General features: G+C 33.4%; 10 protein-coding genes across 10 annotated transcripts; 1 reads left to right on the forward strand and 9 right to left on the reverse strand.

The window, feature by feature from the left end:
* Nucleotide 1: 1 nt before the first annotated feature.
* On the reverse strand, nt 2-611 carry NAEGRDRAFT_44441 (uncharacterized protein; the record flags this gene model as incomplete). Its single annotated transcript, XM_002679023.1, has 2 exons — nt 2-510; nt 563-611. The coding sequence occupies 2 exons, from the start codon at nt 609-611 to the stop codon at nt 2-4; spliced, it is 558 nt and encodes a 185-aa protein (XP_002679069.1).
* Nucleotides 612-641: 30 nt separating this feature from the next.
* Nucleotides 642-2,753, reverse strand: NAEGRDRAFT_79152 (uncharacterized protein; the record flags this gene model as incomplete). Its single annotated transcript, XM_002679024.1, has 1 exon — nt 642-2,753. The coding sequence occupies one exon, from the start codon at nt 2,751-2,753 to the stop codon at nt 663-665; it is 2,091 nt and encodes a 696-aa protein (XP_002679070.1). The 3' UTR covers nt 642-662.
* Nucleotides 2,754-3,086: 333 nt separating this feature from the next.
* On the forward strand, nt 3,087-7,380 carry NAEGRDRAFT_79153 (structural maintenance of chromosome 4; the record flags this gene model as incomplete). The annotated part of the gene is made up of 7 exons (XM_002678911.1): nt 3,087-3,702; nt 3,746-3,910; nt 4,083-4,174; nt 4,398-4,674; nt 4,722-4,999; nt 6,113-7,206; nt 7,326-7,380. 7 exons carry the CDS (start codon nt 3,087-3,089, stop codon nt 7,378-7,380), a joined length of 2,577 nt encoding a protein of 858 aa, XP_002678957.1.
* Nucleotides 7,381-8,257: 877 nt separating this feature from the next.
* NAEGRDRAFT_47833 (uncharacterized protein) lies at nt 8,258-11,692 on the reverse strand (the record flags this gene model as incomplete). The annotated part of the gene is made up of 1 exon (XM_002679025.1): nt 8,258-11,692. The coding sequence occupies one exon, from the start codon at nt 11,690-11,692 to the stop codon at nt 8,258-8,260; it is 3,435 nt and encodes a 1,144-aa protein (XP_002679071.1).
* Nucleotides 11,693-11,744: 52 nt separating this feature from the next.
* On the reverse strand, nt 11,745-12,474 carry NAEGRDRAFT_79154 (uncharacterized protein; the record flags this gene model as incomplete). The annotated part of the gene is made up of 1 exon (XM_002679026.1): nt 11,745-12,474. The coding sequence occupies one exon, from the start codon at nt 12,472-12,474 to the stop codon at nt 11,755-11,757; it is 720 nt and encodes a 239-aa protein (XP_002679072.1). The 3' UTR covers nt 11,745-11,754.
* Nucleotides 12,475-12,765: 291 nt separating this feature from the next.
* NAEGRDRAFT_65666 (uncharacterized protein) lies at nt 12,766-13,587 on the reverse strand (the record flags this gene model as incomplete). Its single annotated transcript, XM_002679027.1, has 3 exons — nt 12,766-13,093; nt 13,134-13,330; nt 13,390-13,587. 3 exons carry the CDS (start codon nt 13,585-13,587, stop codon nt 12,766-12,768), a joined length of 723 nt encoding a protein of 240 aa, XP_002679073.1.
* A 203-nt stretch (nt 13,588-13,790) lies between these two features.
* Nucleotides 13,791-14,489, reverse strand: NAEGRDRAFT_60473 (uncharacterized protein; the record flags this gene model as incomplete). The annotated part of the gene is made up of 2 exons (XM_002679028.1): nt 13,791-14,075; nt 14,136-14,489. 2 exons carry the CDS (start codon nt 14,487-14,489, stop codon nt 13,791-13,793), a joined length of 639 nt encoding a protein of 212 aa, XP_002679074.1.
* A 219-nt stretch (nt 14,490-14,708) lies between these two features.
* Nucleotides 14,709-15,083, reverse strand: NAEGRDRAFT_65668 (uncharacterized protein; the record flags this gene model as incomplete). The annotated part of the gene is made up of 1 exon (XM_002679029.1): nt 14,709-15,083. One exon carries the CDS (start codon nt 15,081-15,083, stop codon nt 14,709-14,711), a length of 375 nt encoding a protein of 124 aa, XP_002679075.1.
* Nucleotides 15,084-15,204: 121 nt separating this feature from the next.
* Nucleotides 15,205-15,898, reverse strand: NAEGRDRAFT_32419 (small GTPase; the record flags this gene model as incomplete). The annotated part of the gene is made up of 3 exons (XM_002679030.1): nt 15,205-15,582; nt 15,638-15,709; nt 15,746-15,898. 3 exons carry the CDS (start codon nt 15,896-15,898, stop codon nt 15,205-15,207), a joined length of 603 nt encoding a protein of 200 aa, XP_002679076.1.
* A 138-nt stretch (nt 15,899-16,036) lies between these two features.
* NAEGRDRAFT_47835 (uncharacterized protein) lies at nt 16,037-19,459 on the reverse strand (the record flags this gene model as incomplete). Its single annotated transcript, XM_002679031.1, has 1 exon — nt 16,037-19,459. The coding sequence occupies one exon, from the start codon at nt 19,457-19,459 to the stop codon at nt 16,037-16,039; it is 3,423 nt and encodes a 1,140-aa protein (XP_002679077.1).
* Nucleotides 19,460-19,838: the final 379 nt, after the last annotated feature.

The raw sequence follows: 19,838 nt of genomic DNA on the forward strand, positions 1-19,838 counted from the left end.
ATTATTTTTGAATTTTGTTTTGTACAAGAGAAACAATGAATTCTGCATTATTATTCAGATCCATTATTGTGATGTTTTGCTTTTCAAAAACAATTTCTGGTTTGTAACTTTCTTGAGCTTCATCCGAACAAACTTGGAAAATTTCGCAATCAACATTTTCTTGAACTTTTTGTTCTGAATATCCTCTCTTTTCCAAACGTTTAAATAATACATCAGGATCACATCTTAAAACAATAACAAAATCAATCCATCGTTCTGGGAATAATTCACTACTATGATAATCGATAACAAATCCCTTTTCCAAATCAGATAATTTTTCTTCTAAATGATCCAAAAGTTTATCTTCATCAAGAACATATGTATCTCTTTCACTATCGAATTCCTCAACAAATTGTTCACCTTTAGCAATTTCGGAAACATTCAAATATTCATAATTTGTTAAATTAAGTTTTTCCTTTAAAGAATTGATAACAGCTTCTCCCATAACAGTCTTTCCGACACCAGGGGTTCCTGTCTCATAACGATATGTTAGATGATGATTTACTTCAATGTCCAAACTTACCTGTGATGAGGATATTTGGATAGGTACGAAGATCTGGTGATGTTTGCATTTTTTAATTGAATTCACTCAAAAATTATTTGAAGTGCCAAATGTTATTTATTCAGTTTTCTTCATCACTCATGGTACCATGTTGTTCTTTTGTTAATACTTGATGATCTTGTTCCTCTTCTTGCTCTGACTCATCCTGTTCTGATCTATCCTTAGTATCTGAAAAGACATAGAGTATGTGACACTCTCCACGACCAATATTTTTCATACTATATGAATTGAATGGTGGAATATGAATTACAGATCCAAGTTTCATTTGGATGGCTGGGTTTGTATGTACAACGACGGATGCCTGACCTTTCAAAATATATAAAACCTCAGATTGGGTACTAGTATTGGAGCTTGGTTTTATACCACCAGGTTGAATTATTATTGTTCCTACACCTACACCCTTCTCTGTCAATGAACTGTAGATTGAAAGTTGTGCTGTATCTTCATTAGCTTTGATGGTAGCATAACCACCAGCCTTAGTTTCATCCTTTCTGAATTTGAAATGTGAACTTTGATGCATTTGGGCAGTAGCATAAATTTTAACATCCTCCTCTTCGCCAAACTCATTCATAACTTTGTAGATTCCATCAGTTACATCACTAAGTGGATCAACTTTTCTCTTTCTTGGCTCTACAGGAGCCTTCTTCTTCTTTTCTGGTTCTGTAACAACTGGTTTGACTTTCATTAGTTTACCAGCTTCCTTAGGCAAAGGTCTTTCATTTTCCCAAAATTTACATGGTTTAGTGACCTTTCTTCTCAATCTAGAATCCACAGAGTTACTTGTTTGAATGCCCAATGGATCTGTTCCATTATCAACATCCTCATTTTGAGTGCTGATAAGTGTTGTATTGAGCATATCATTTTCTTCTTCATTTTCACTAACAGCAGCATTGAAATCTTCGTCGTCTTTGTAAACCTTTTCATTCACTTCTTTGGCTTCCTCGTCGTCTGTTTCATCTACATTTTCTATATCTTTTAAAAGAGCTTCTCTGAGTACATATTTTTCTCCAATCAGCTCTGTTTGCTTTTGGGAAAGTTTTACTTCTTCATCACGATAAAAGTCTCGCCCTAAATCCACATTAGATTTTTCCAGCTGAGTAGGTCCAATACCAGAGTCCTCTAGTGTTGCTTTCGGTTGAGAAGATTTATCAGATTCGTATTCAGATTCTGATTCAGGTTCTGATTGAGGAAGCGATGCAGGGAAACTTTTAAGTGCTTGTTTTTGTTGCCTAGATTTTAAACTTCTTCTATTTTCTCTGTCATCTGATTCATCGTCATCTTGTTCTTCCTCAGAGGATGAGGATTTCTCATAAATATATTTCTTTGTTTTCCTAGGTTCTGATATCTTTCTTTTCTTAGGTTCTGGTTGGAATGTTTGTTCCTCCTGCTCTTCAAAAAGATTATCGAATGCATGATCATCATCTAAGCCTCCTTGTTCAATATCAAATGTAGGTGTAGGTGTAGGAGGTGCAATGATATCTGCAGCTTCTGCTGGTTGTTCTTCTTCCCTGAAGGTGTCTAGAACTGGTGAAACAGGTGGTAGGGATATTTTAGGTGAATCGGGTTTCTTAGGTTGCTTAATTGTGACAGTTGGTATTTTCACAGAAGTGTCATCCTCGGAAGATGATGTGACATACTCCATTGAAGTTTTATCAATTTTAAGAGCTTCATCTGGAGATTGTTCATCACCTGATGAACGAAAAGTAACAGCTGTCTTTGAGCTTAGCATACTCATGGTATCATCACTATCATTCATAGTAATGTTTGATAATGACAATACACTCGATTGGTCATCTCTATGTAATTGTTGATTAAAGTTCTGATTATTGTTTGCTTCAAAGAAGGCATTCGGATCAACAGAGTCGGTATTTACAATTATTTGTCCAGATCTTTTACCAATATTTTGGAAAGCATTCTGTGATGCCAACACATCATCATAACCTTCTCTTTGGCGGGTTCGTGGAATATAACCAGTACCTTCTCTTGTTTGTAAGGCTGATCTTCTAGGTGCTCTTTCCGCAAATAGTGCTGCTGTTAATGATGCAGATGGTGGTCCCATTATTGGTGGTTGTTGGTTGTTGGCATTTGATGATGATGGTTGTTGGTTACTATTTGATGCCGAAGGGAAACCATCTTGTCTTTCATTATTCATTTTTGAATTATTCAACTGTTATTACTATTAAATATTTGTTGATGAGTTATATGTTGTCGATGTTTGATGATTCTCAAAACACCCAATACTAACGACTAACTTGGGATTGGAGTGGTTTTAAACGAGCAACACGCGTAGATTTGCACAATTTAAATATTTTTTTCAAATTTGTAACGGTAAATAATAATTGCCAATTGTGTTAAATACTAATAATATTATTGTTTTGAATTATTACTTAAATATTCGTTTTATTTTATAATAAACAATAATTTACATTTCTAACATTAACTTCTTGCGTTGTCAATAATATTATTATTTGAAACAGTCTAAAAAATGATCTCATCATCAAATGCAAAAAACGAAGATAGTGCCTCTTCGGAACTTCCTCTCCCAACACCATCATTAGATTCATCATTCAAAAAGAAGGTTGTGGAGAGAAATTGGCTCAACCAAGAATCTGAAGGAATTGATGCTTTAGCAAAGATTGAATTTCTTCATACAATTCCAGGAGAGAAACAATTAAAATTTGTACCAAGTGTAAAGGGCATATTAACCAATGCTGTTCACAAAATGGCACTTCAACTCACTCAACAACAGGATGAAATTATCAATGAAGCAATGAATTTTTCTGCAACTAGTTTGATTACACAAAGTGGATCTAAAGCCATGCTCATGTCAAATGCTGTTGGAGCTGCGGAAGAACAACACAGAGGATCAATATTTGTTAGTTTGAGTAATGCATCTGATTTTGATCCGAATATGGGATTTGATGCTATTAAATCCAAGTTAACAAAGACTAATAGTATTATCACAAAGGATATTCAGGAAATGTTTTTAAAATCAATTCCTCCTTGGAATTTTGTTACACCACACCATAACTGGAAAGTAAGACTACATGGAGATAGAGCTGTTGGTAAAACAACTTTACAGAAGAGTCTTTGTAGAATGGGTAAGTGAAATAATTTTATTGTCAAATTTTTGACATTTGAAAGATACCAATATTGAACAACACAGAAATCAACATTGTGATACTGTTGGATCAATTACAACAAATACATTAATACCAATCAAATGTATTGATTCTGTGAAATGGATAGAGCTAGAAGTGATCGATGTTGGTGAAGGATGTGCTATCAATAATCCAATTTATAATTCATGTAAGTAATTTATATTAAGAATATCACTAATATACTTTGTTGGATCTATAACCAGACAATGTTAATGATTTTCATGCCCATCTAGTCTTATTTTCCATGGGACATTTTCAAAGCTTCAAGAATGCCAAAAACAAAATCAAACAATTGAAAAAACAAACCAACAATATTATAGTTGTTGCAACTAAATCAGATGCTTTCCAAAATTTCCAAGTTACAGACATTGACATTGCCACTCTAGTGAAGGAATTTGATTTAAAGACTGCAGTATGTCTAGTCAATAGTCATGCTCAATTCGGATCTGAAAATAGTACCTATACCATTGTGGAAGAGTTGGCCGACTTACTTTTGGCCTAACTTTCACTTTTGATTGTTTTATAGTGAAACTCTTTTAGCTTCCTTTGATGATAGGCTTTTTAGATCAAGGCTTTGAAATATTTCTTGTTACAGCACCAAGTAGAAAAAAATGCCACCATCACGATTTAGAAAGGTAATTGAGGATGATGAAGAGGAAATTCCTACTACAAGAGAGGATGTGGAGAGTGAACAAATCAAAGGTAGGAAAACTGAGAAGAAAGGAGGAATCAAAAGGAAAATTGTAGAATCTGATGATAGTAGTAGCAGTGAAGATGAGTTGGACGAAAGGCTTGAGTTGACTGATGAAGACGATATCGAATCTCTTTCTTCCAGAGATTCACCTGTGGTAGAATATGATGACAATGATGAGGAGATGGAAGAATATCCACAGTATAATAGATTATTGGAGAGTAAGTTTGCATACTAGCAATTCATATAAAATCTCTTATATTCAAAGTTGAAAAGGCTATTCTTGATAAACTTGAAGGAAGGTCTTGTGATCAGCAATTGATAATTCACTCCATTGAGATGAAAAATTTCAAATCATACAAGGATAACACACTGGTTGGTCCTTTCACCACTGGATTAAATTGTATCATTGGATCTAATGGATCTGGAAAGAGTAATATTATCGATTCGATTTGTTTTGTGCTTGGATTTGAGTCTAAAGAGTTAAGAGCTAAGAATCTAGACTACCTCATCAATGATCAGTGTTCATCTGATGAAGAGTCATTTGTCAAAATCAACTTTAATGTGATGAATGGTAAGAATGATTGTTTCAAGCAGTTTAGTATTCAAAGAAAGATTAAAAGAAATGATCACACAAGCTCCTACCATCTCTCTTCACCAAATGAGGAATCCAAAAAGATAACAAAAAAACAAGTGAGGGAATTACTGAATGAGTATGGAATTGACTTTGATTATCCTGATAGATTTATTGTTATGCAACATAATACCATAAAGATGGTAAAGCAAAACCCTTTAGAAATGCTGTTCCATCTTGAAAAATTATTTGGTACTGATAGAGTTCAAATTGAAATTAAGCAAGTTCAGGAAGATATTACAAAGCTCAGATCCGATATTGAAATACATGAGAAAGAAAAGAATGATTGTGAAAAGGATCTAGAGTTATTAAAACCTATAGTCGAACACTATCAAAACTTTCAAAAGTTAGAAAAAAAGGTGGAGGAGACAAAAGCATCCATAAAAGAGAGTGAGCTGAAATGCCTAACATTCAAACTAGACAAAAGCAAGAGGGAGCTAAAGTCAATTACTTCTGAAATATCTTCTTTAGAAAGTAATCGTTCAAACTCAAAGATAGAAGAACAGCAACTGAATGAAAGTACTCAGAAACAAGTAGAGAAAATGGACACCACAGAAAAGGAACTAGACCAGATAAAGAAAGTCACATCCAAGATTCAAAAGAATCTACTGAGGGTAAGACTTGAGAATGATTCCTACAATCAAAAAGTTCAGCACTTTGAAATGGAATTAGAAAGAACCTCAAAGGAGTCTATTCAATTAGGAGAGGAAAAGAACGATTTGAATGTAATGAATTGTCATACAGAGGAAGATATTAAGTATTTAGAGAATTGCATTAACAGTCTTGAAAATGAGATTAATAGATTGACATCAAACATAGATGATGAATCTCAACAAATATTGATAGATTTGCAAAGAGAATTAAACGAGATAGTAACAAGTTATCGTTATACAGCATTAACATCTCGTAGTGTTAAATTAAGGGAATTGGAGGAGCAGATCGAAATTTTGAATCAAACATTTGATCAAAAACAAAAAGAGAAAGTGGGCTTAGAAAATTATATGGAAGAAATTTCTGAATTGAAGAAATTAGCAGACTCAGAAGCCAGCATATTAGGAGATAACTTGAAGAGAGTCCAAGAATCAATAGAACTCAAAAAGAAGCAGAGAATCAAGATAGAAGATGAAATATTTGACTTAGAAACATCCTCGATTCAAAAAGAGGAAGTTAATTCTCTTTTTTTAGATACCATAAAGAAAATTAGATCAGGGATAGATGGATGTTTTGGAACAATTCCAGAGATTTATAGAATCACTGATCAGAAATATGCAGTTTCCGTAAACTCAGTGCTTCATCCTTATTTAAAGAATACAGTAGTTGTTTCAAGCAGAGAAGTGGCATTGAAGGTAGTGAAGTTTTTTGAAAATGATCGTGCAGGATTGGTCAGTTGTGAAATTCTAAATGAGCTGAAGTTGTTGCCAAACCAATCCAGCACTAATCCTTTAGAATTGAAGCCACTTATTGAAGTTCTGGAATGTGAGGCTCAATACAGACCCTTACTAGAAAAGCACACCCAAGGATGGTTCATTACTGATTCGATAGAATGTGCAATGAAATACTCATATCATAACGGCAAAAGAAGAAATATTGTTACTCTCGATGGAAAGATATTTAAAAGCTTTGGAGAAATATCTTGCCACTATTCCAAAGATACTACCCCTCACCAGATCAGTACTCAGTATTCTAAACTCAATACAAATTATTCAGATCATAACAAAGACATTGAGTATTTGTCTATTTTGAAAAAAAAGTTTAAAGATCTAGAGGAAATATGTGAAAGTCTCATCATGTCAATGAATGACATTAAGCAATCCATATCAGAAAAGGAAGTATTAACAAGAAATTATCAATCCCAAATCAAAAAAATTGGCTCTTCACTCTCAACTCTTTCCAGAAAATTGATATCTATCAAGAAGGATTTAGAGAGCAAACAGGAAACCTTCAAAAATACTATTTTAGCTCCAACTGAGGAAGCAGAGTTATTAGAAATAGAGACAATCAAGAAAGAATTAGAAATGAAAATCCATACTATTGAGAGTGTCGATAACAGTGGAAATTCATTGCCGAACCTCAAGAAAACCTTGTCAGAAAAACAAAAGGAGCATACTGTACTCAACAAGTTAAAAGAAACACAAAGCAAGAGATTGAATCAAATATCAGCTCTATTATCAAACCTTGCAGCAAAAAGAGAAAAATACACTAATGAATTAGATATTTTCAGAAAAGAAAACAATCAAGAGGAATTAGATTCATTAGAATCAGAAGTAGACTCTCTGAAAAGGCAAAAAGGTAAACTCGAATCAAAAAAAGAGGATTATTGTAACAAATTAAAAGAATTCAGACGAAACATTAAAAAATTAAGCCAAATAATTAATGAGAAAGACCTTCAAATCTCTAGAAAAGTGCAAGATAAGGAAAAAATCCAAGAGGATATCGACGAGCTAAAGTTGTCCATTTCTAAAATAGCACAAAGTAATATCTCTTTGAAAGTAGACACAAAACTAGACTTGGAATTAGAGGAAAGGAGAAGGCTCAAACTGATATCTGAGCTCAAGCACATAAATTCAGAACTGGAAGGTATACAAGATAGTGTGGATAAAAATTGTTTAGAAAAACAATCAACAGCCAAGAAAAAGCTGAAATTCACTAATAAGAGGCTCAATAGTATCAATCAAAGAATTGAGAGCCTCGAACTATTGGAGTCAAAATTTCTTACCTTACGATATGAATTGTTTCACAAGGTTATTTCCAAAATTAATGAGAACCTCTCTCAAATATTCAGAGATTTGAATAACAACTCAAACTGCTACATTTCTTACTATGAAGACAAGAAGACATTATTTGAAAAGGGTGTCAATATTTATTGCAAGTACGATTCAGAGTGGAAAGAGTTTAGTAAGCTGTCTGGTGGTCAGAAAAATCTGGTTTGTTCTGTTCTTTCTAAAGCGCTAATGAGATGTTTTTCAACCAGTATTTGTATCTTTGATGAATTATGTAGCAGTTTAGACACCATCAATGTAGAGAAATTAGCCAAGCTCATCAAAAGCAGCTCTCTCAAAACTCAGTTCATTTGCATATCATTCAAGTTTTACGAGAAGGCAGATCATATCATTGGAGTATACCACCAAAATGGTGTTTCTTGTACTGTCCCATTCTCTAATAAATAGAATTTATTGTACATTAGTTAGTAAATCCCTGATGTTGTACTTCAAGGAGAACAGGTTTTGTTTGTTCTCTATTAGCAAACCAAGACCATCCACCCAATTATTGTAATCTCGCTCATCAAAAGTAACAAATTCCATCTTTTTCTTATCAGTAATAATTATGAGCGAGAATCCACCTTCAAGATTTTTGTTAGTTGATTCTTTGCTCTTGGAAACCTTGTCAATATGTTCAACCTTCAAAAACGATTCTGGAACTTTCTTCTTATTGTCTCTTATTAATATTCTCGTAAACTCCTGCGATAAGCATACGTGCCTTAATACATATTCCGTATTGGACTTTTTCTTATGCAATAGGGTACCATTACACATGAACTGGAATTTATCCAGAACAAATTGAACATCCTCCTTACTCAAAGGTTTTGAATTTGGCCCAAACAATTTATATTGTTTGGATGCCAATAATCTTGAAATGTTTGATGAGGCAACACCAACAACACCACCATTTGATGGATTAGCAACGGTTGTGTTGGTAGAGGTATTGGTAGGCTTTTTAGGTGTTGTGGTTTGAGGAGCTTTTTGAGTGGTTTCAGTTGTGACAGGTGTTTGATCCTTTGTTATTTCTGGCTCATTTTCATATTGTTCTTCCTCACTACCCTCCAGTGAATTATTTGAGTTTTCAAGAGTATGATCATCATTCTCGTGTCCCTCGTTTTCTCTCTCTGCTAAATCTGTATAGAAATCTTCATCAAAGTCCTCTAAAGAATTAGGATCCTTATTTCTCATATACATGCTATAGTAACCACTCTTAGAAACTGGAGGAGGATTTGATTTCTCGTTCTTACTTGGCTTGATCGATCTCATTATAATATCTGCCCCACTGTTCTTCACATTTTCTACTGCTTGTAATTTGAGCTCCAATCTATGTCTTAAATGTTGTCTCTGAGCTCTTACTTGTGATATTTTGCCTGTATATGATGCCTCGATATCTTCTAAGTTCTTCTTCATGGCAGCAAGTTGTTTCTTGAGTGTCATTGTTGAATTTGTCAAGTTATTTAATTCTTTCTCTATCACAGAAATACTCTTTTCCAAAGGTTTAGTGACTGAATCATAATCAGCAATAGTTTCTTTTACATCCTCCTCTATTATAGCTAAAAGGTTATCAATTTCTTGAACTCTTGTTTCTATTGAGACTTTTTCTTTTGTAATTTCACTTTCGAATTGTTTCTCTTGATTTGCAAGACTTTCAATTTCCCTTTCAAGGTTTTCTTTTTGGTTTATCATTGAATCAATTTCTTCGTTCGCTTTTTCTAACTCATCCTGCTTTTCTATTTTTTGTTTGTTGATTACCTTGACTTGGCTTTCAACATTATTGCTGGCATCAACATATTGAGAAACCTTGTCACATTTGCTTGTATCTACAATTCTTTGGATAACATCTTTGATTTGATAATAAGATCCAACCAATGCCTCACACCTAACAAATCTTTCCTCTGTTAATTTCATTTCATCATCTGTGCAATTCTCGATTTTATCTGCCACTTGTTTCTCAACTTCCTCTTTCTCCTTGTTATAACTCTCTTCGATTTCGTTCAATTGCGAAACAATTGATTCTATTTCTTCGTCACACTCTTGTCTATCTCTGATTAATCCTCCTATTTGTTGCTCTAATTCACTGACAATATTTGAAAAATGACCAAGTCTTTCTAATTCTCCCCTTTTTCGCTCTGAGTTTTCCCGCTCAACTTCTCCAATTGAGGATGAGGATATCTTTTCTTTGGCAACCTCGACCAACTTTTTATCTTTCTCAAGTTTATCCCTTATCATGGAAATGTACTCTTCTCTTTCCTTTGATCTCTTTCTCTCAATGTCTATAAATGATTTAGATTGGTTAATATAGAGTTTCTTGAATGTATTGACTATAGACTCATATGGCAATTTGAAACCGATTTGATCAAATTCTATTGCTTCCCCAAGAAAATTGGCATTGAATGAATCAACACACTGTCTTAGTTGTTGGAAATCAAGTTCTTCAGAAGAAAGTTCTAAAGCATGAGCAAGAATAGCCTCTGTTTCCTCTATTTCAATAGACATGGTATGTACATAATTCTCAAGAGCTGAGAGTTTTCTCAATTCATTTTGAAGGTTTTCAATCCCGCTCTCCTTCTTGGATACATATTCTTGTTTTGCAGATAGGTTCTCTTGCTCCAATTCCTCAAGAATGATCCTCTTTTCGTCTATTAACTCACAAACTTCTTGTCTCTTAGATTCTGCATATACTTTCTTGGAATTAAGCTCGTCTACAGCTCTATTATATTCAAACTTCAAGTCTATCAGAAATATCTCTAAAGGAAACTTTTCTCGTAATCTTTCTGTCCTTAAATAAATTTCTTTTTCTCTCCTTATTAATGTTGTGAGATTCTTTTTTTGGTCATCAGTCAATGTAGATCCTTCCAAAATCATTGAATTAGTTGATATTTGGGCTAACCACTCTGATTCATCATTCTCCAGCTCTTTCAGATAACAATCAATGTCACTAATTTTGCTTGCAATCCTCTCAATGGTTGCATTAACTTCTATTAGCTGGTCTCTCTTTTGAATCAATTTGTCATCAACAGGATTTCTCCTTAAATCTGTTGGGATAGATAGGAGTGAATCCCTCTCTTTGATTAAATTGTTCTTTTTTTGCTCGTTTTGGATTATTAGGTCTTTCAATTTTTTCTTTTCTCTTGTTAAAATCTTCAACTCTTTATCTTGTTTTTTCTGTAAAGTGTCAATCTTTAAATACATATTTTCGAGAGAGGTTTGTTTTTCCTTAATAATTATCTTTTCTTTTTCACATTCTTCTCTCTTTTGATTTTTGATTTCTCTTTCTTTTTGATCAAAAATTGAGATGGCTTTTTCAATCTTAGAAATTTGAGAGCTAACATCCTCTAACCTGTCGCTAACTAGTCTTTGTCTGTCTAATTCTAATGGGTTGTGGTCTGGTTGTGGGGCTATTTTAATAGATTTTGGAGTTACTGACTTTGTTTGAGGAGGAGGTCGGGTTTTTTGTGGTGGAGAATCCTTTACTGCGACTGGTTTGGGGGTTTTCTTTGTAGTTTCAACTGCTTCAACCTTGTTACTTCTTTTAAATACAGGCTCTTCTTCGTCATCACTTCCATCAGAAAATCCAGCTTCCTCCAAATCCTTTTCAATAGCTTCAAGCAATGACCTTGATGGAGAAATAAGTATACTATCCTCATCTAAAAGTTGTTGAGCCTCCTTTAGAAGCACTTCCCTTTCACTAATTCCTTTCCGATTAGAAGTTTTTTGTTTTTGGTTGGGTTCTTGTTGCCTCAACCTTTCCTTAAAATCAGCAATTTCATCCTTATCTGATGATGCAAGAGGAGACGATTGCTTTCCACCACCTCTCATTGATTTTGGTTGTTGTGTTGGTGGCATTTTTTTGATAATGAATAACAGAAAAGTAAATTGGCGGGAATAATTATTTGGTGGATGAATTTTTATTCCAATCCATAGTTTTCCTTAATACGTTTTCTAGTTTGTTCAATTTTTTCCTTCTTATAACGCTTCGAGTCATCTTCAGTAGTTGAAGCATCAGAAGAGGTTGGTTCATAAGAAGTTGGTTGAATGGTTCCAGGAGTCATAAATCTATTACTTGTTGAGTAACCAGTCATTGGTTGTTGGAAGTTTCTTCTTTGCATTTCATCTCTACGAATGATTTCTTCTGGATCGAAAATTCTACTAGCTCCATTTGAGTCATCTTGTTGGAATGATGGTTGTGTTCTTCTACGATCAGTAAGACAAGCATGTGACATGACGAAGAATACTGTAAAGATATATCCTACAAAGAGAGTGGTGTACATTCCAGAGACGAGAACGAGCAATACGAGAGCAAACAAGCAAGTGAGAATGGCCAAATTTTTGGTAACCTTTATACGACGCAAAACAATGATGTTGTCAGACTTGTGATAGGCCAAGAAGAAGAAAAGACTTAGAGCAAGGATTAAAACAGGGAAAAATAAATAGGAGAAGAGCATTGGTAAACACAACATAATCATGTTGATGAGCAAATAATTAGTTTGGAAAAATGTAATAGAATCCAATATTCTTGCTCTAAGTGGTTGTTTGTGATTTCTAAGTGAAGTATAGGCAAGAAATTCTCTAAGAGGTCGAAGAGGTGGAAGGAGTGGCTCCACGTCAATAATTCCTGGTGTGATCATTTTTTTTAAAATTTAAATAATTAATTTAATAATACATCACCAGTGTATTGATGGAAAACTACACGACTTTAGTCAAACTACAAAGTCAAACTGTTATTTGTTATCCACACCTCAACCTATTTACTTCGATTCTATTTTGTTGTATGGCAACCACTTGTTGTATCATTTACAGTAAAATAAACCTATTGGTGATTTACAGTTTTAAATATTTGTAATGAAAAGTATGAAAAAAGTAGAAATTTCCTTAAATAAATTTGTAATTTAATATTATTTGAAATGTAATCTGGGGAATTAATTTCCACCAGTGACACCTGAGATTGTACTTGTGAGAGATCTCTTAACAAAGAATGCCATGATCTGGTCCTTGGCACGACCAAGTGAGCTTCCTTCTTCATTGAAATGTCTATATAATAAGAGAACAATGATAACTTGATAAACTACATTGAATGCCCAAACAGCAGCCATAATAAAGCTATAAATCATGGCAAATGTACCATCAGATTTAGTGATTAATTGCAAAGCTCCAACCAATCCACAAGCTCCCATTGATGGAACTCCAATAGCCATGAATAATGAAAAGATAATACCAACCAAATATGAAATGAATGCCAAAACATATCTTAAACGATCAGTTGACCAATTTGAAATTTGAAACCTACCTGGCAGAGTTCTTGTGTGCACAAGCACCATATGTCAACCAATATTGAGCAAAGAATGCAATAACTGGATAAAAGATAATATAACATCCACCAAGAGCAACTCCTCCAATATAATCATAAACTCTACTAGTGACAAGAGCAATGATCAATCCGACAATGTTCAAAATTGCAATAATAATAAAAGCAATATATTCTCCCTATTTTGATGATGATTACAATTATCATATTGTTAGATCACGATCACAATATAACCTACCAATCCCATCAAGGCTAAATACTTTTTTCTACCACAAGCAGAAATACTGTGATAAACTATAGGATAACATGGTGGAAAATTCTTAACTTTCTTTTGTTGTGGTTGTTCTACTTCCTCTTCAGAAGCAGCACTTTCATTGTCGTTTGTTTCCTCCGAAGCGGTCTGCTTCTTCCCGAAGAGACCTTTAACGTAATTCATTTTTTTGTTATTAAAAAAGATTTCTAATTGGAAGGCAAACTCTATCTTCTGTCTAACACTGCCCTGTGATAGAAAATGTGGCCTTCCATCTGTTCAGATGACACTTTCTAATAAAACATTCCTCTATTGAACTCTATTGATCTATTTCGCTAACTGAGATGGAGTTTGATAAAAATATAGAAATCAATAATAATTTAATTAATTTACATCTTTTTGAAACTGATTCGCATTGGTTGTTGTTTAATCTTCCATGATTGAAGACCTTCTCTAGCAGATGTAGCTTGTTCAATAGTTTCATATTCCACAAAGGCAACACCTTTCTCTCCTACCAATCTCAATTTCTTATATCCATCATAATTGTTGAATAATGTTTCAAGTAATTCTGAACTCTTTTCAACATCCCTTGGTAAATTTTCAATGAAAAGTACACTGCTTGGAACCAGATTTTCTTCCCTCCTAGATTGTTTAGATGATTCTTGTTTAACTTTCTTTGGTTTTTTCTGTTCTGGTTCTTCTTCAAGTCCGTGTTTAGCTCGTTTTTGTTCAACTCTCTTTGCTTTATATTCTTCATAATTTCCATCTAATTTAGCTGTAGCATCACTTTTAGATTTTGCAAAATTAATATGCATTGGCTTATCATGGAATACATATCCATTTAATTTCTTCTTTGCTGCTGTTGCTGTTGCTACATCTTTAAATACAATAAAAGCTTGTCCTCTAGTCTTTTCATATCTACTTGCTATGACATCCAAAACTTCTCCGAATTGTCCAAACATACTATATAATTGTTTTTTAAGAGTAGGCACTTTGATCTTTTCATTAATATTATTTATGTATATTGTGTTGTTTGGCATGATTTGTTCCTGATCATCGCCTGTAATTTCTTGTTGTGGTTGTTGCATTTTTTGAAGGTGTAGTTAATCTAAAATGATCAATAAATTTAATTTTAATTAATTTAATATGATAATTATAAAATTATATTAATTAAATAGAAACTGCTTCAAACATCCATGACATTATGGATCTTGGTTTCATCTGTTGGTTATCATCTATTGGTCTTATAATTTGAATTACTTCCGATGTTGCTTTCATCAAATTATGATGTACAACAATGTTTTCTATTACTGTTTTCTTGCCATCATTAAATTATGATGTCCAGAGTGGATATCACCAAAAACCCTGCAAACTCTCTGGCATGCATCGTCTATGGCAATTCTCTTCGCTTCCAATACTGCTTTACCTCTACTATCACATTGGAAATTTCCACAACCAATTTGTTCATGTGAGTTGAAGTTGTCGTATGTCATGGAAACAATTACACTCACACCTGCATGATAGGATAGAATGGTATTGTTTCCAATCTTCTTTTCCACCTCATCCACATAATCAACGTTAATATCTTTAATTTTCATTGTCAGTTTATATCTGTCAAAGTGTTTATACATGTCGGATTTCTCCTTTTGCGTTAATTGATGCTTTAGATAATTAATGATCATAATTTTAGCATCACAAACAAACCTTCTCAAAATACGTCATTCCCGAATCATCAATTTCAAATTCTTCATTTGCTGATTGATCCAGTTGTTGTTCCATTTTTTATAAGAATATTTTCTTTATTTACAGTTTGTGTGCTGTCTTATGTTCACAGACGTACTTAATTTCCTCAACTCTTTCTAAGAATGATTTATAGAAACTGTCAGCAATATGTAAGAATGGTTGTTCTACATTTCCATCATCAGTATTTGTGGCAGTTTGGAAGAATTCCAATCCACATTCCCTAGCAAATTCTTCACCTTGATGTCTAGTTACCTTTTCAAAAGCACCTAGGTCACTCTTATTTCCTACTAATACACCTAATAGTGATTTGTCGTGCTTCTTTTGACTGCTGTTACTAGTTCTTACACTCTTACACAATCTGTACCATTTTGTTAAATTTGTAAATGTTTCTGGATTGGTTGCATCATAGACAATAATAAAAGCATTCAAACCATCGATCTAATTCCGATTATTAATCAATGATTAAAATTCCAACTGAATTCATTGTACATACATATTCGTTGTATGATTTTTCATAAATTGATGATCCACTAATATCGAAAATAAATAGTTCTACTTGATTTTCCTTTGGAATTGAATCATGTTGTTGTTCATTTGTAACAACAGGAACATCAATTGTTTTTGTATATAAATCAGCTCCAATTGTCATTAAATATTGATTCGGAAATGTTCTTTCTTTGAACATTTTGATAAGACTTGTTTTTCCAACAGTGGAATCTCCGAGAATACCAACTTTACATCTGAGTTTAACCATCTTTATGTTCCGTTTAAAATGTTTGTTCGATTTTTTCTGTAAGGTTTTTGTTGTTTTACTTATTGTACTTTGTATGAGGATTTTTGGCGCCAAAATTAAATACTGTTAGTTGTTGGTTAATTTATTCGTGATTTCTTTTTATTTCTTCTTGATTATTTCTTCTAGATCATAGAGTGCTTCCTTAGCACCAATACGTTTCTTTGGATTGGAGACTAGACATGATTTGATAAGGGATGAAATTCGTTTAGGTATGTTTTTCAATTCGAATTGATAATCCATTTCCTTGACGAATCTATCTTCATTTTGACAAATAGCAATCACTGCAATACTGGCATCCATTTCTAATCCTAATATCAGACCTGCCATTAAGATTCCAAATTGGAAAATGTCCAGTCTATCTGTAACAATATTTTGCGCTGTTGGATTTTGGAAAAAGTATTCAGGTGCAATAAATACGCAATTTGTTTTGGAATTTTTCACTTGAGCTTCTTCAAATGATGAGAGAAGAACCTGTTCAATGTCATCATGATAGAGAATTGTTTGAGTATTAACATGACAATGAACAATATCTTGTGTGTGTAAGTAATTGAGGGCTTCTGCTATTTCTGAGGCTAATCTACAAACTTGGAGAGTTGTGAAGATTGTTGGAGGGGAAGATGAAATACTGGTCACCACTGATAGGGTATTCTTATTATCTTCTTCATCGAGATATGGCTTTCTTTCAGTATTGGAAAGAGAATTGATATTTGAGGAATAGGATGGAGTTAAATCACTAACAGAAACGTTATTGGAACGAGATCTCTTATATAAGATGAAATAATCAAGAGTGTTCATTTCATAGAATGGCTCTACTAAACAGTGCATATTGATCCATGAAAATTTGTGAATGACAGGGGCTATGGATTTTGTGTAATGACACGAATTGAACATGGAATCAATAATATTAAATCCATTAAAATAAAAATCAATATTATCAGTTCCATTCGTGACAACATTATTGATATCATCCATATAATCATCGCAGTATGGTAACTTTACAATCTTTGGTAAGTTCTTTTGTTGAGAGTTAGTTTGTGGTACAATAGTCATACAAGAATTAATGGGTAAGCATGTTATCTTGAAAGTATGCTCAGAATTTCCATATTTTCTTCTTTTAGAAGCAAGTAGTATTTCCTTTCCTCTCTTTGATTCCATAAATTTAGTAATTTTCAATTTTTCTATACTAATAAATTGATTAATGGCCCTCATAGAAAAAACTTCTGGAGTAAAACCTAACTGTGTCAGTGAGAGTACTCTTCTTGATGGTTTGTACAAACCCTGTACCTCCATATTATCTAGTGCAGAGAAGGAATCCTCTTGATCTTCAATGTCATCCAAAGGGGTTGGAAGTCTGAGGGCAACCAGATTGTGTTTTTTAGAACTTTCATTGGTTTGGTAAGGAGCTGAAGATCCTTTAACAGGAGAAAAATTAGATAATGAGTTGATCTTTTTCAAAATATCTAACTTGAAAGAACCATATTGAAGTACCATCATTTTCGAATAAATAGACTCTGCCTCCTCTTCAGTCATGGTAAATGCACTTGTTGATTGTGAAGAGCGTTGAAACAGGCTTATTTGCGTATTATTTGATTTATCAGTATCCCAATATATGTTTTGTACTCCTCTTCTCAAAAGCATTTCAATATCTTCAATTGTTTCATAGAGGTCTTTGGATAGTATTCTCTCCTCAGGATGCACTGTCAACATTTGATTAACAATAATATCGACCAATCTCTCGTATAAATCTAAAAACTCTGTATCATATCTATAGTTCAATAAAATCATCTCTCTAATGTACACTCGTTTGGCATGAATAGAAGTGGCATTAATGAGAGTTTCTAAAGACAAATCTAAACCTAGTATTTGGTAGAACAGTATACCTAGTGAATAAATATCTGAGGAATTGATAAGTGTCTCAGATATCGATTCCTTAATGTTAATACTGCAAACACTTTCCAGATCATTGTCACTTGAAATGTTTAAATTCTGAGAGGCCCATATAGGCGATGAACTCCTAATATAAATATTCTTTTTTGGACCATTAGTGATAAGATCTTTTAGCTCAGGGGAGTGGTATTCTGTAATTGATTTTTGATCGAATGAATATCTATTTGGGAATAATTTAAAATCGTTAAGGAATTTGTTTCCAGTAATCATAAATGTTAAATGGATAGAACCTGATGGATTGGGTATGGAAGCACTTGGAGATGGAGATCCACCTTGTCCATCAATGGCAACACAAGAACTCCTCCTAAAACTTTCTGAAGAAAGGGCAGCATCTGATAATAAATGTTGAGTTGCCATACTTCTTCTGATATTTTCACTCAGACTGGATGAGCCTGCTTTTTGTAATATGGAAATTTTTGGAAAAGGATCTGTCAATATGACATCATAAGTTTGTTCAGTTGAAGTTTGACTGGTCATAGAATCTGATCTCTTTTTTGAAAAAAAGGATCTTGTTACTCGATTATTTGTAGTATGTGGTACTAAGAATATGTTTTCAGGTTTTAAATTATGATGGGAATATCCCAGTTGATGTATCTGTACAACAGGAGCTAATATTTGTTTGAATAGCAAGATAGCTTCCAGTAATGAGAGATTTTTCCCCAATGTCTTTTGTTTTGAGATTACTGAGCTTAAATTTCTGTCAAAGTATGGCATGACAAGCATGACAAGAACTTGTTGATTTCCAGATGGAGAATTGAAAAAATTCTTATCCACATAAATCTTGAAAAACTTGTCATCCACCTTCTTTTCATCTCTTCTCGTGTTATGAAAAGTCATATACCAATAATTTTTCAATTCTTCAATATATCTTTCCAAAGGGAAAGAACCTGATTGATGAGAGTAGCTGTACCATTCATTAATTGTGCATTTGAAGAATTTTACAACAACTTGTCTACTGTTTGATGAATATAAAGAAGATGAAAATTGTTTAGCTTGTTGGAGATTGTTTTGACTGTTTGTAAATTCCGATGTTCCACAAGATTGTTTTTTGTGTGCAACTTCTGTTGCTGAATAGGTATTTCCATGTTTTTCATCCAATCGTTTTAATTTAGTATACTTTTCGCAAATATACCACAAATTTGCATTTGGCTCCTCTTGGGGTGGTGAATTATTGGTCCACAGTTTCTTGTTTCTTCTCCTCACAACGACATGATCCATATGGAAGGTAATTTTAGAGTTGAGAGATTTAAAAACATTGGATTTCTCGCTTATTGTGTGGTGATGTGTTTCACTTGATGATTCCAATGCACTAAATTTTGAATCGAGTGCAGCTGATGATGATGGTGATGGTGACTTGAATGATTTCCTTCCATTACTTGTTGTTGAAGGAGAATGTGATGATGATTGTGGTTCCATGAATTCTGACTCATCGGAGGTGCCCAACCAATTCTCATAATCATTTCCATCATCACTCCAGCCATCATCATGAGGAATAAATGTCGTTTCACTCGAAGAACTATCAATATAATCAGAGAATGAATTTGCAATTGCAGGAGAGGATTTATTTTGTCCCATCCTTTTTCTAGACTTTCCAATTAAATTGTGAGGGCTGGTTGTTGATCAATTTTTTTGTTTGTTCAAAATACATTCTTGTTGTTAATTCAGTAATGATCGGTGATTAGTAGTGGTTGGATGACTAGACAGTATGACATGACTTCTTCATCACCTTGTTCATGATTTCAAAGTTGTGAAATAATCATTATACAGAATTGATTCCCTCTTCAAAGTTGAATCATCAATAAAGGAGGCTATTTGTTATCACACTTGAATGTTATTGGGAGATAATTCTGAATTAATCATTTCATTTTCCACTTTATAATCTCTTCTTGGAAATATTATTGATTCAGATTACGTTATTGCAATATTAGTCCCAATCTCCCGCCAAACTTGGTTG

Source organism: Naegleria gruberi (assembly GCF_000004985.1).
Source record: "Naegleria gruberi genomic scaffold NAEGRscaffold_15, whole genome shotgun sequence".
Classification (NCBI taxonomy): Eukaryota; Heterolobosea; class Eutetramitea; order Acrasida; family Naegleriidae; genus Naegleria; species Naegleria gruberi.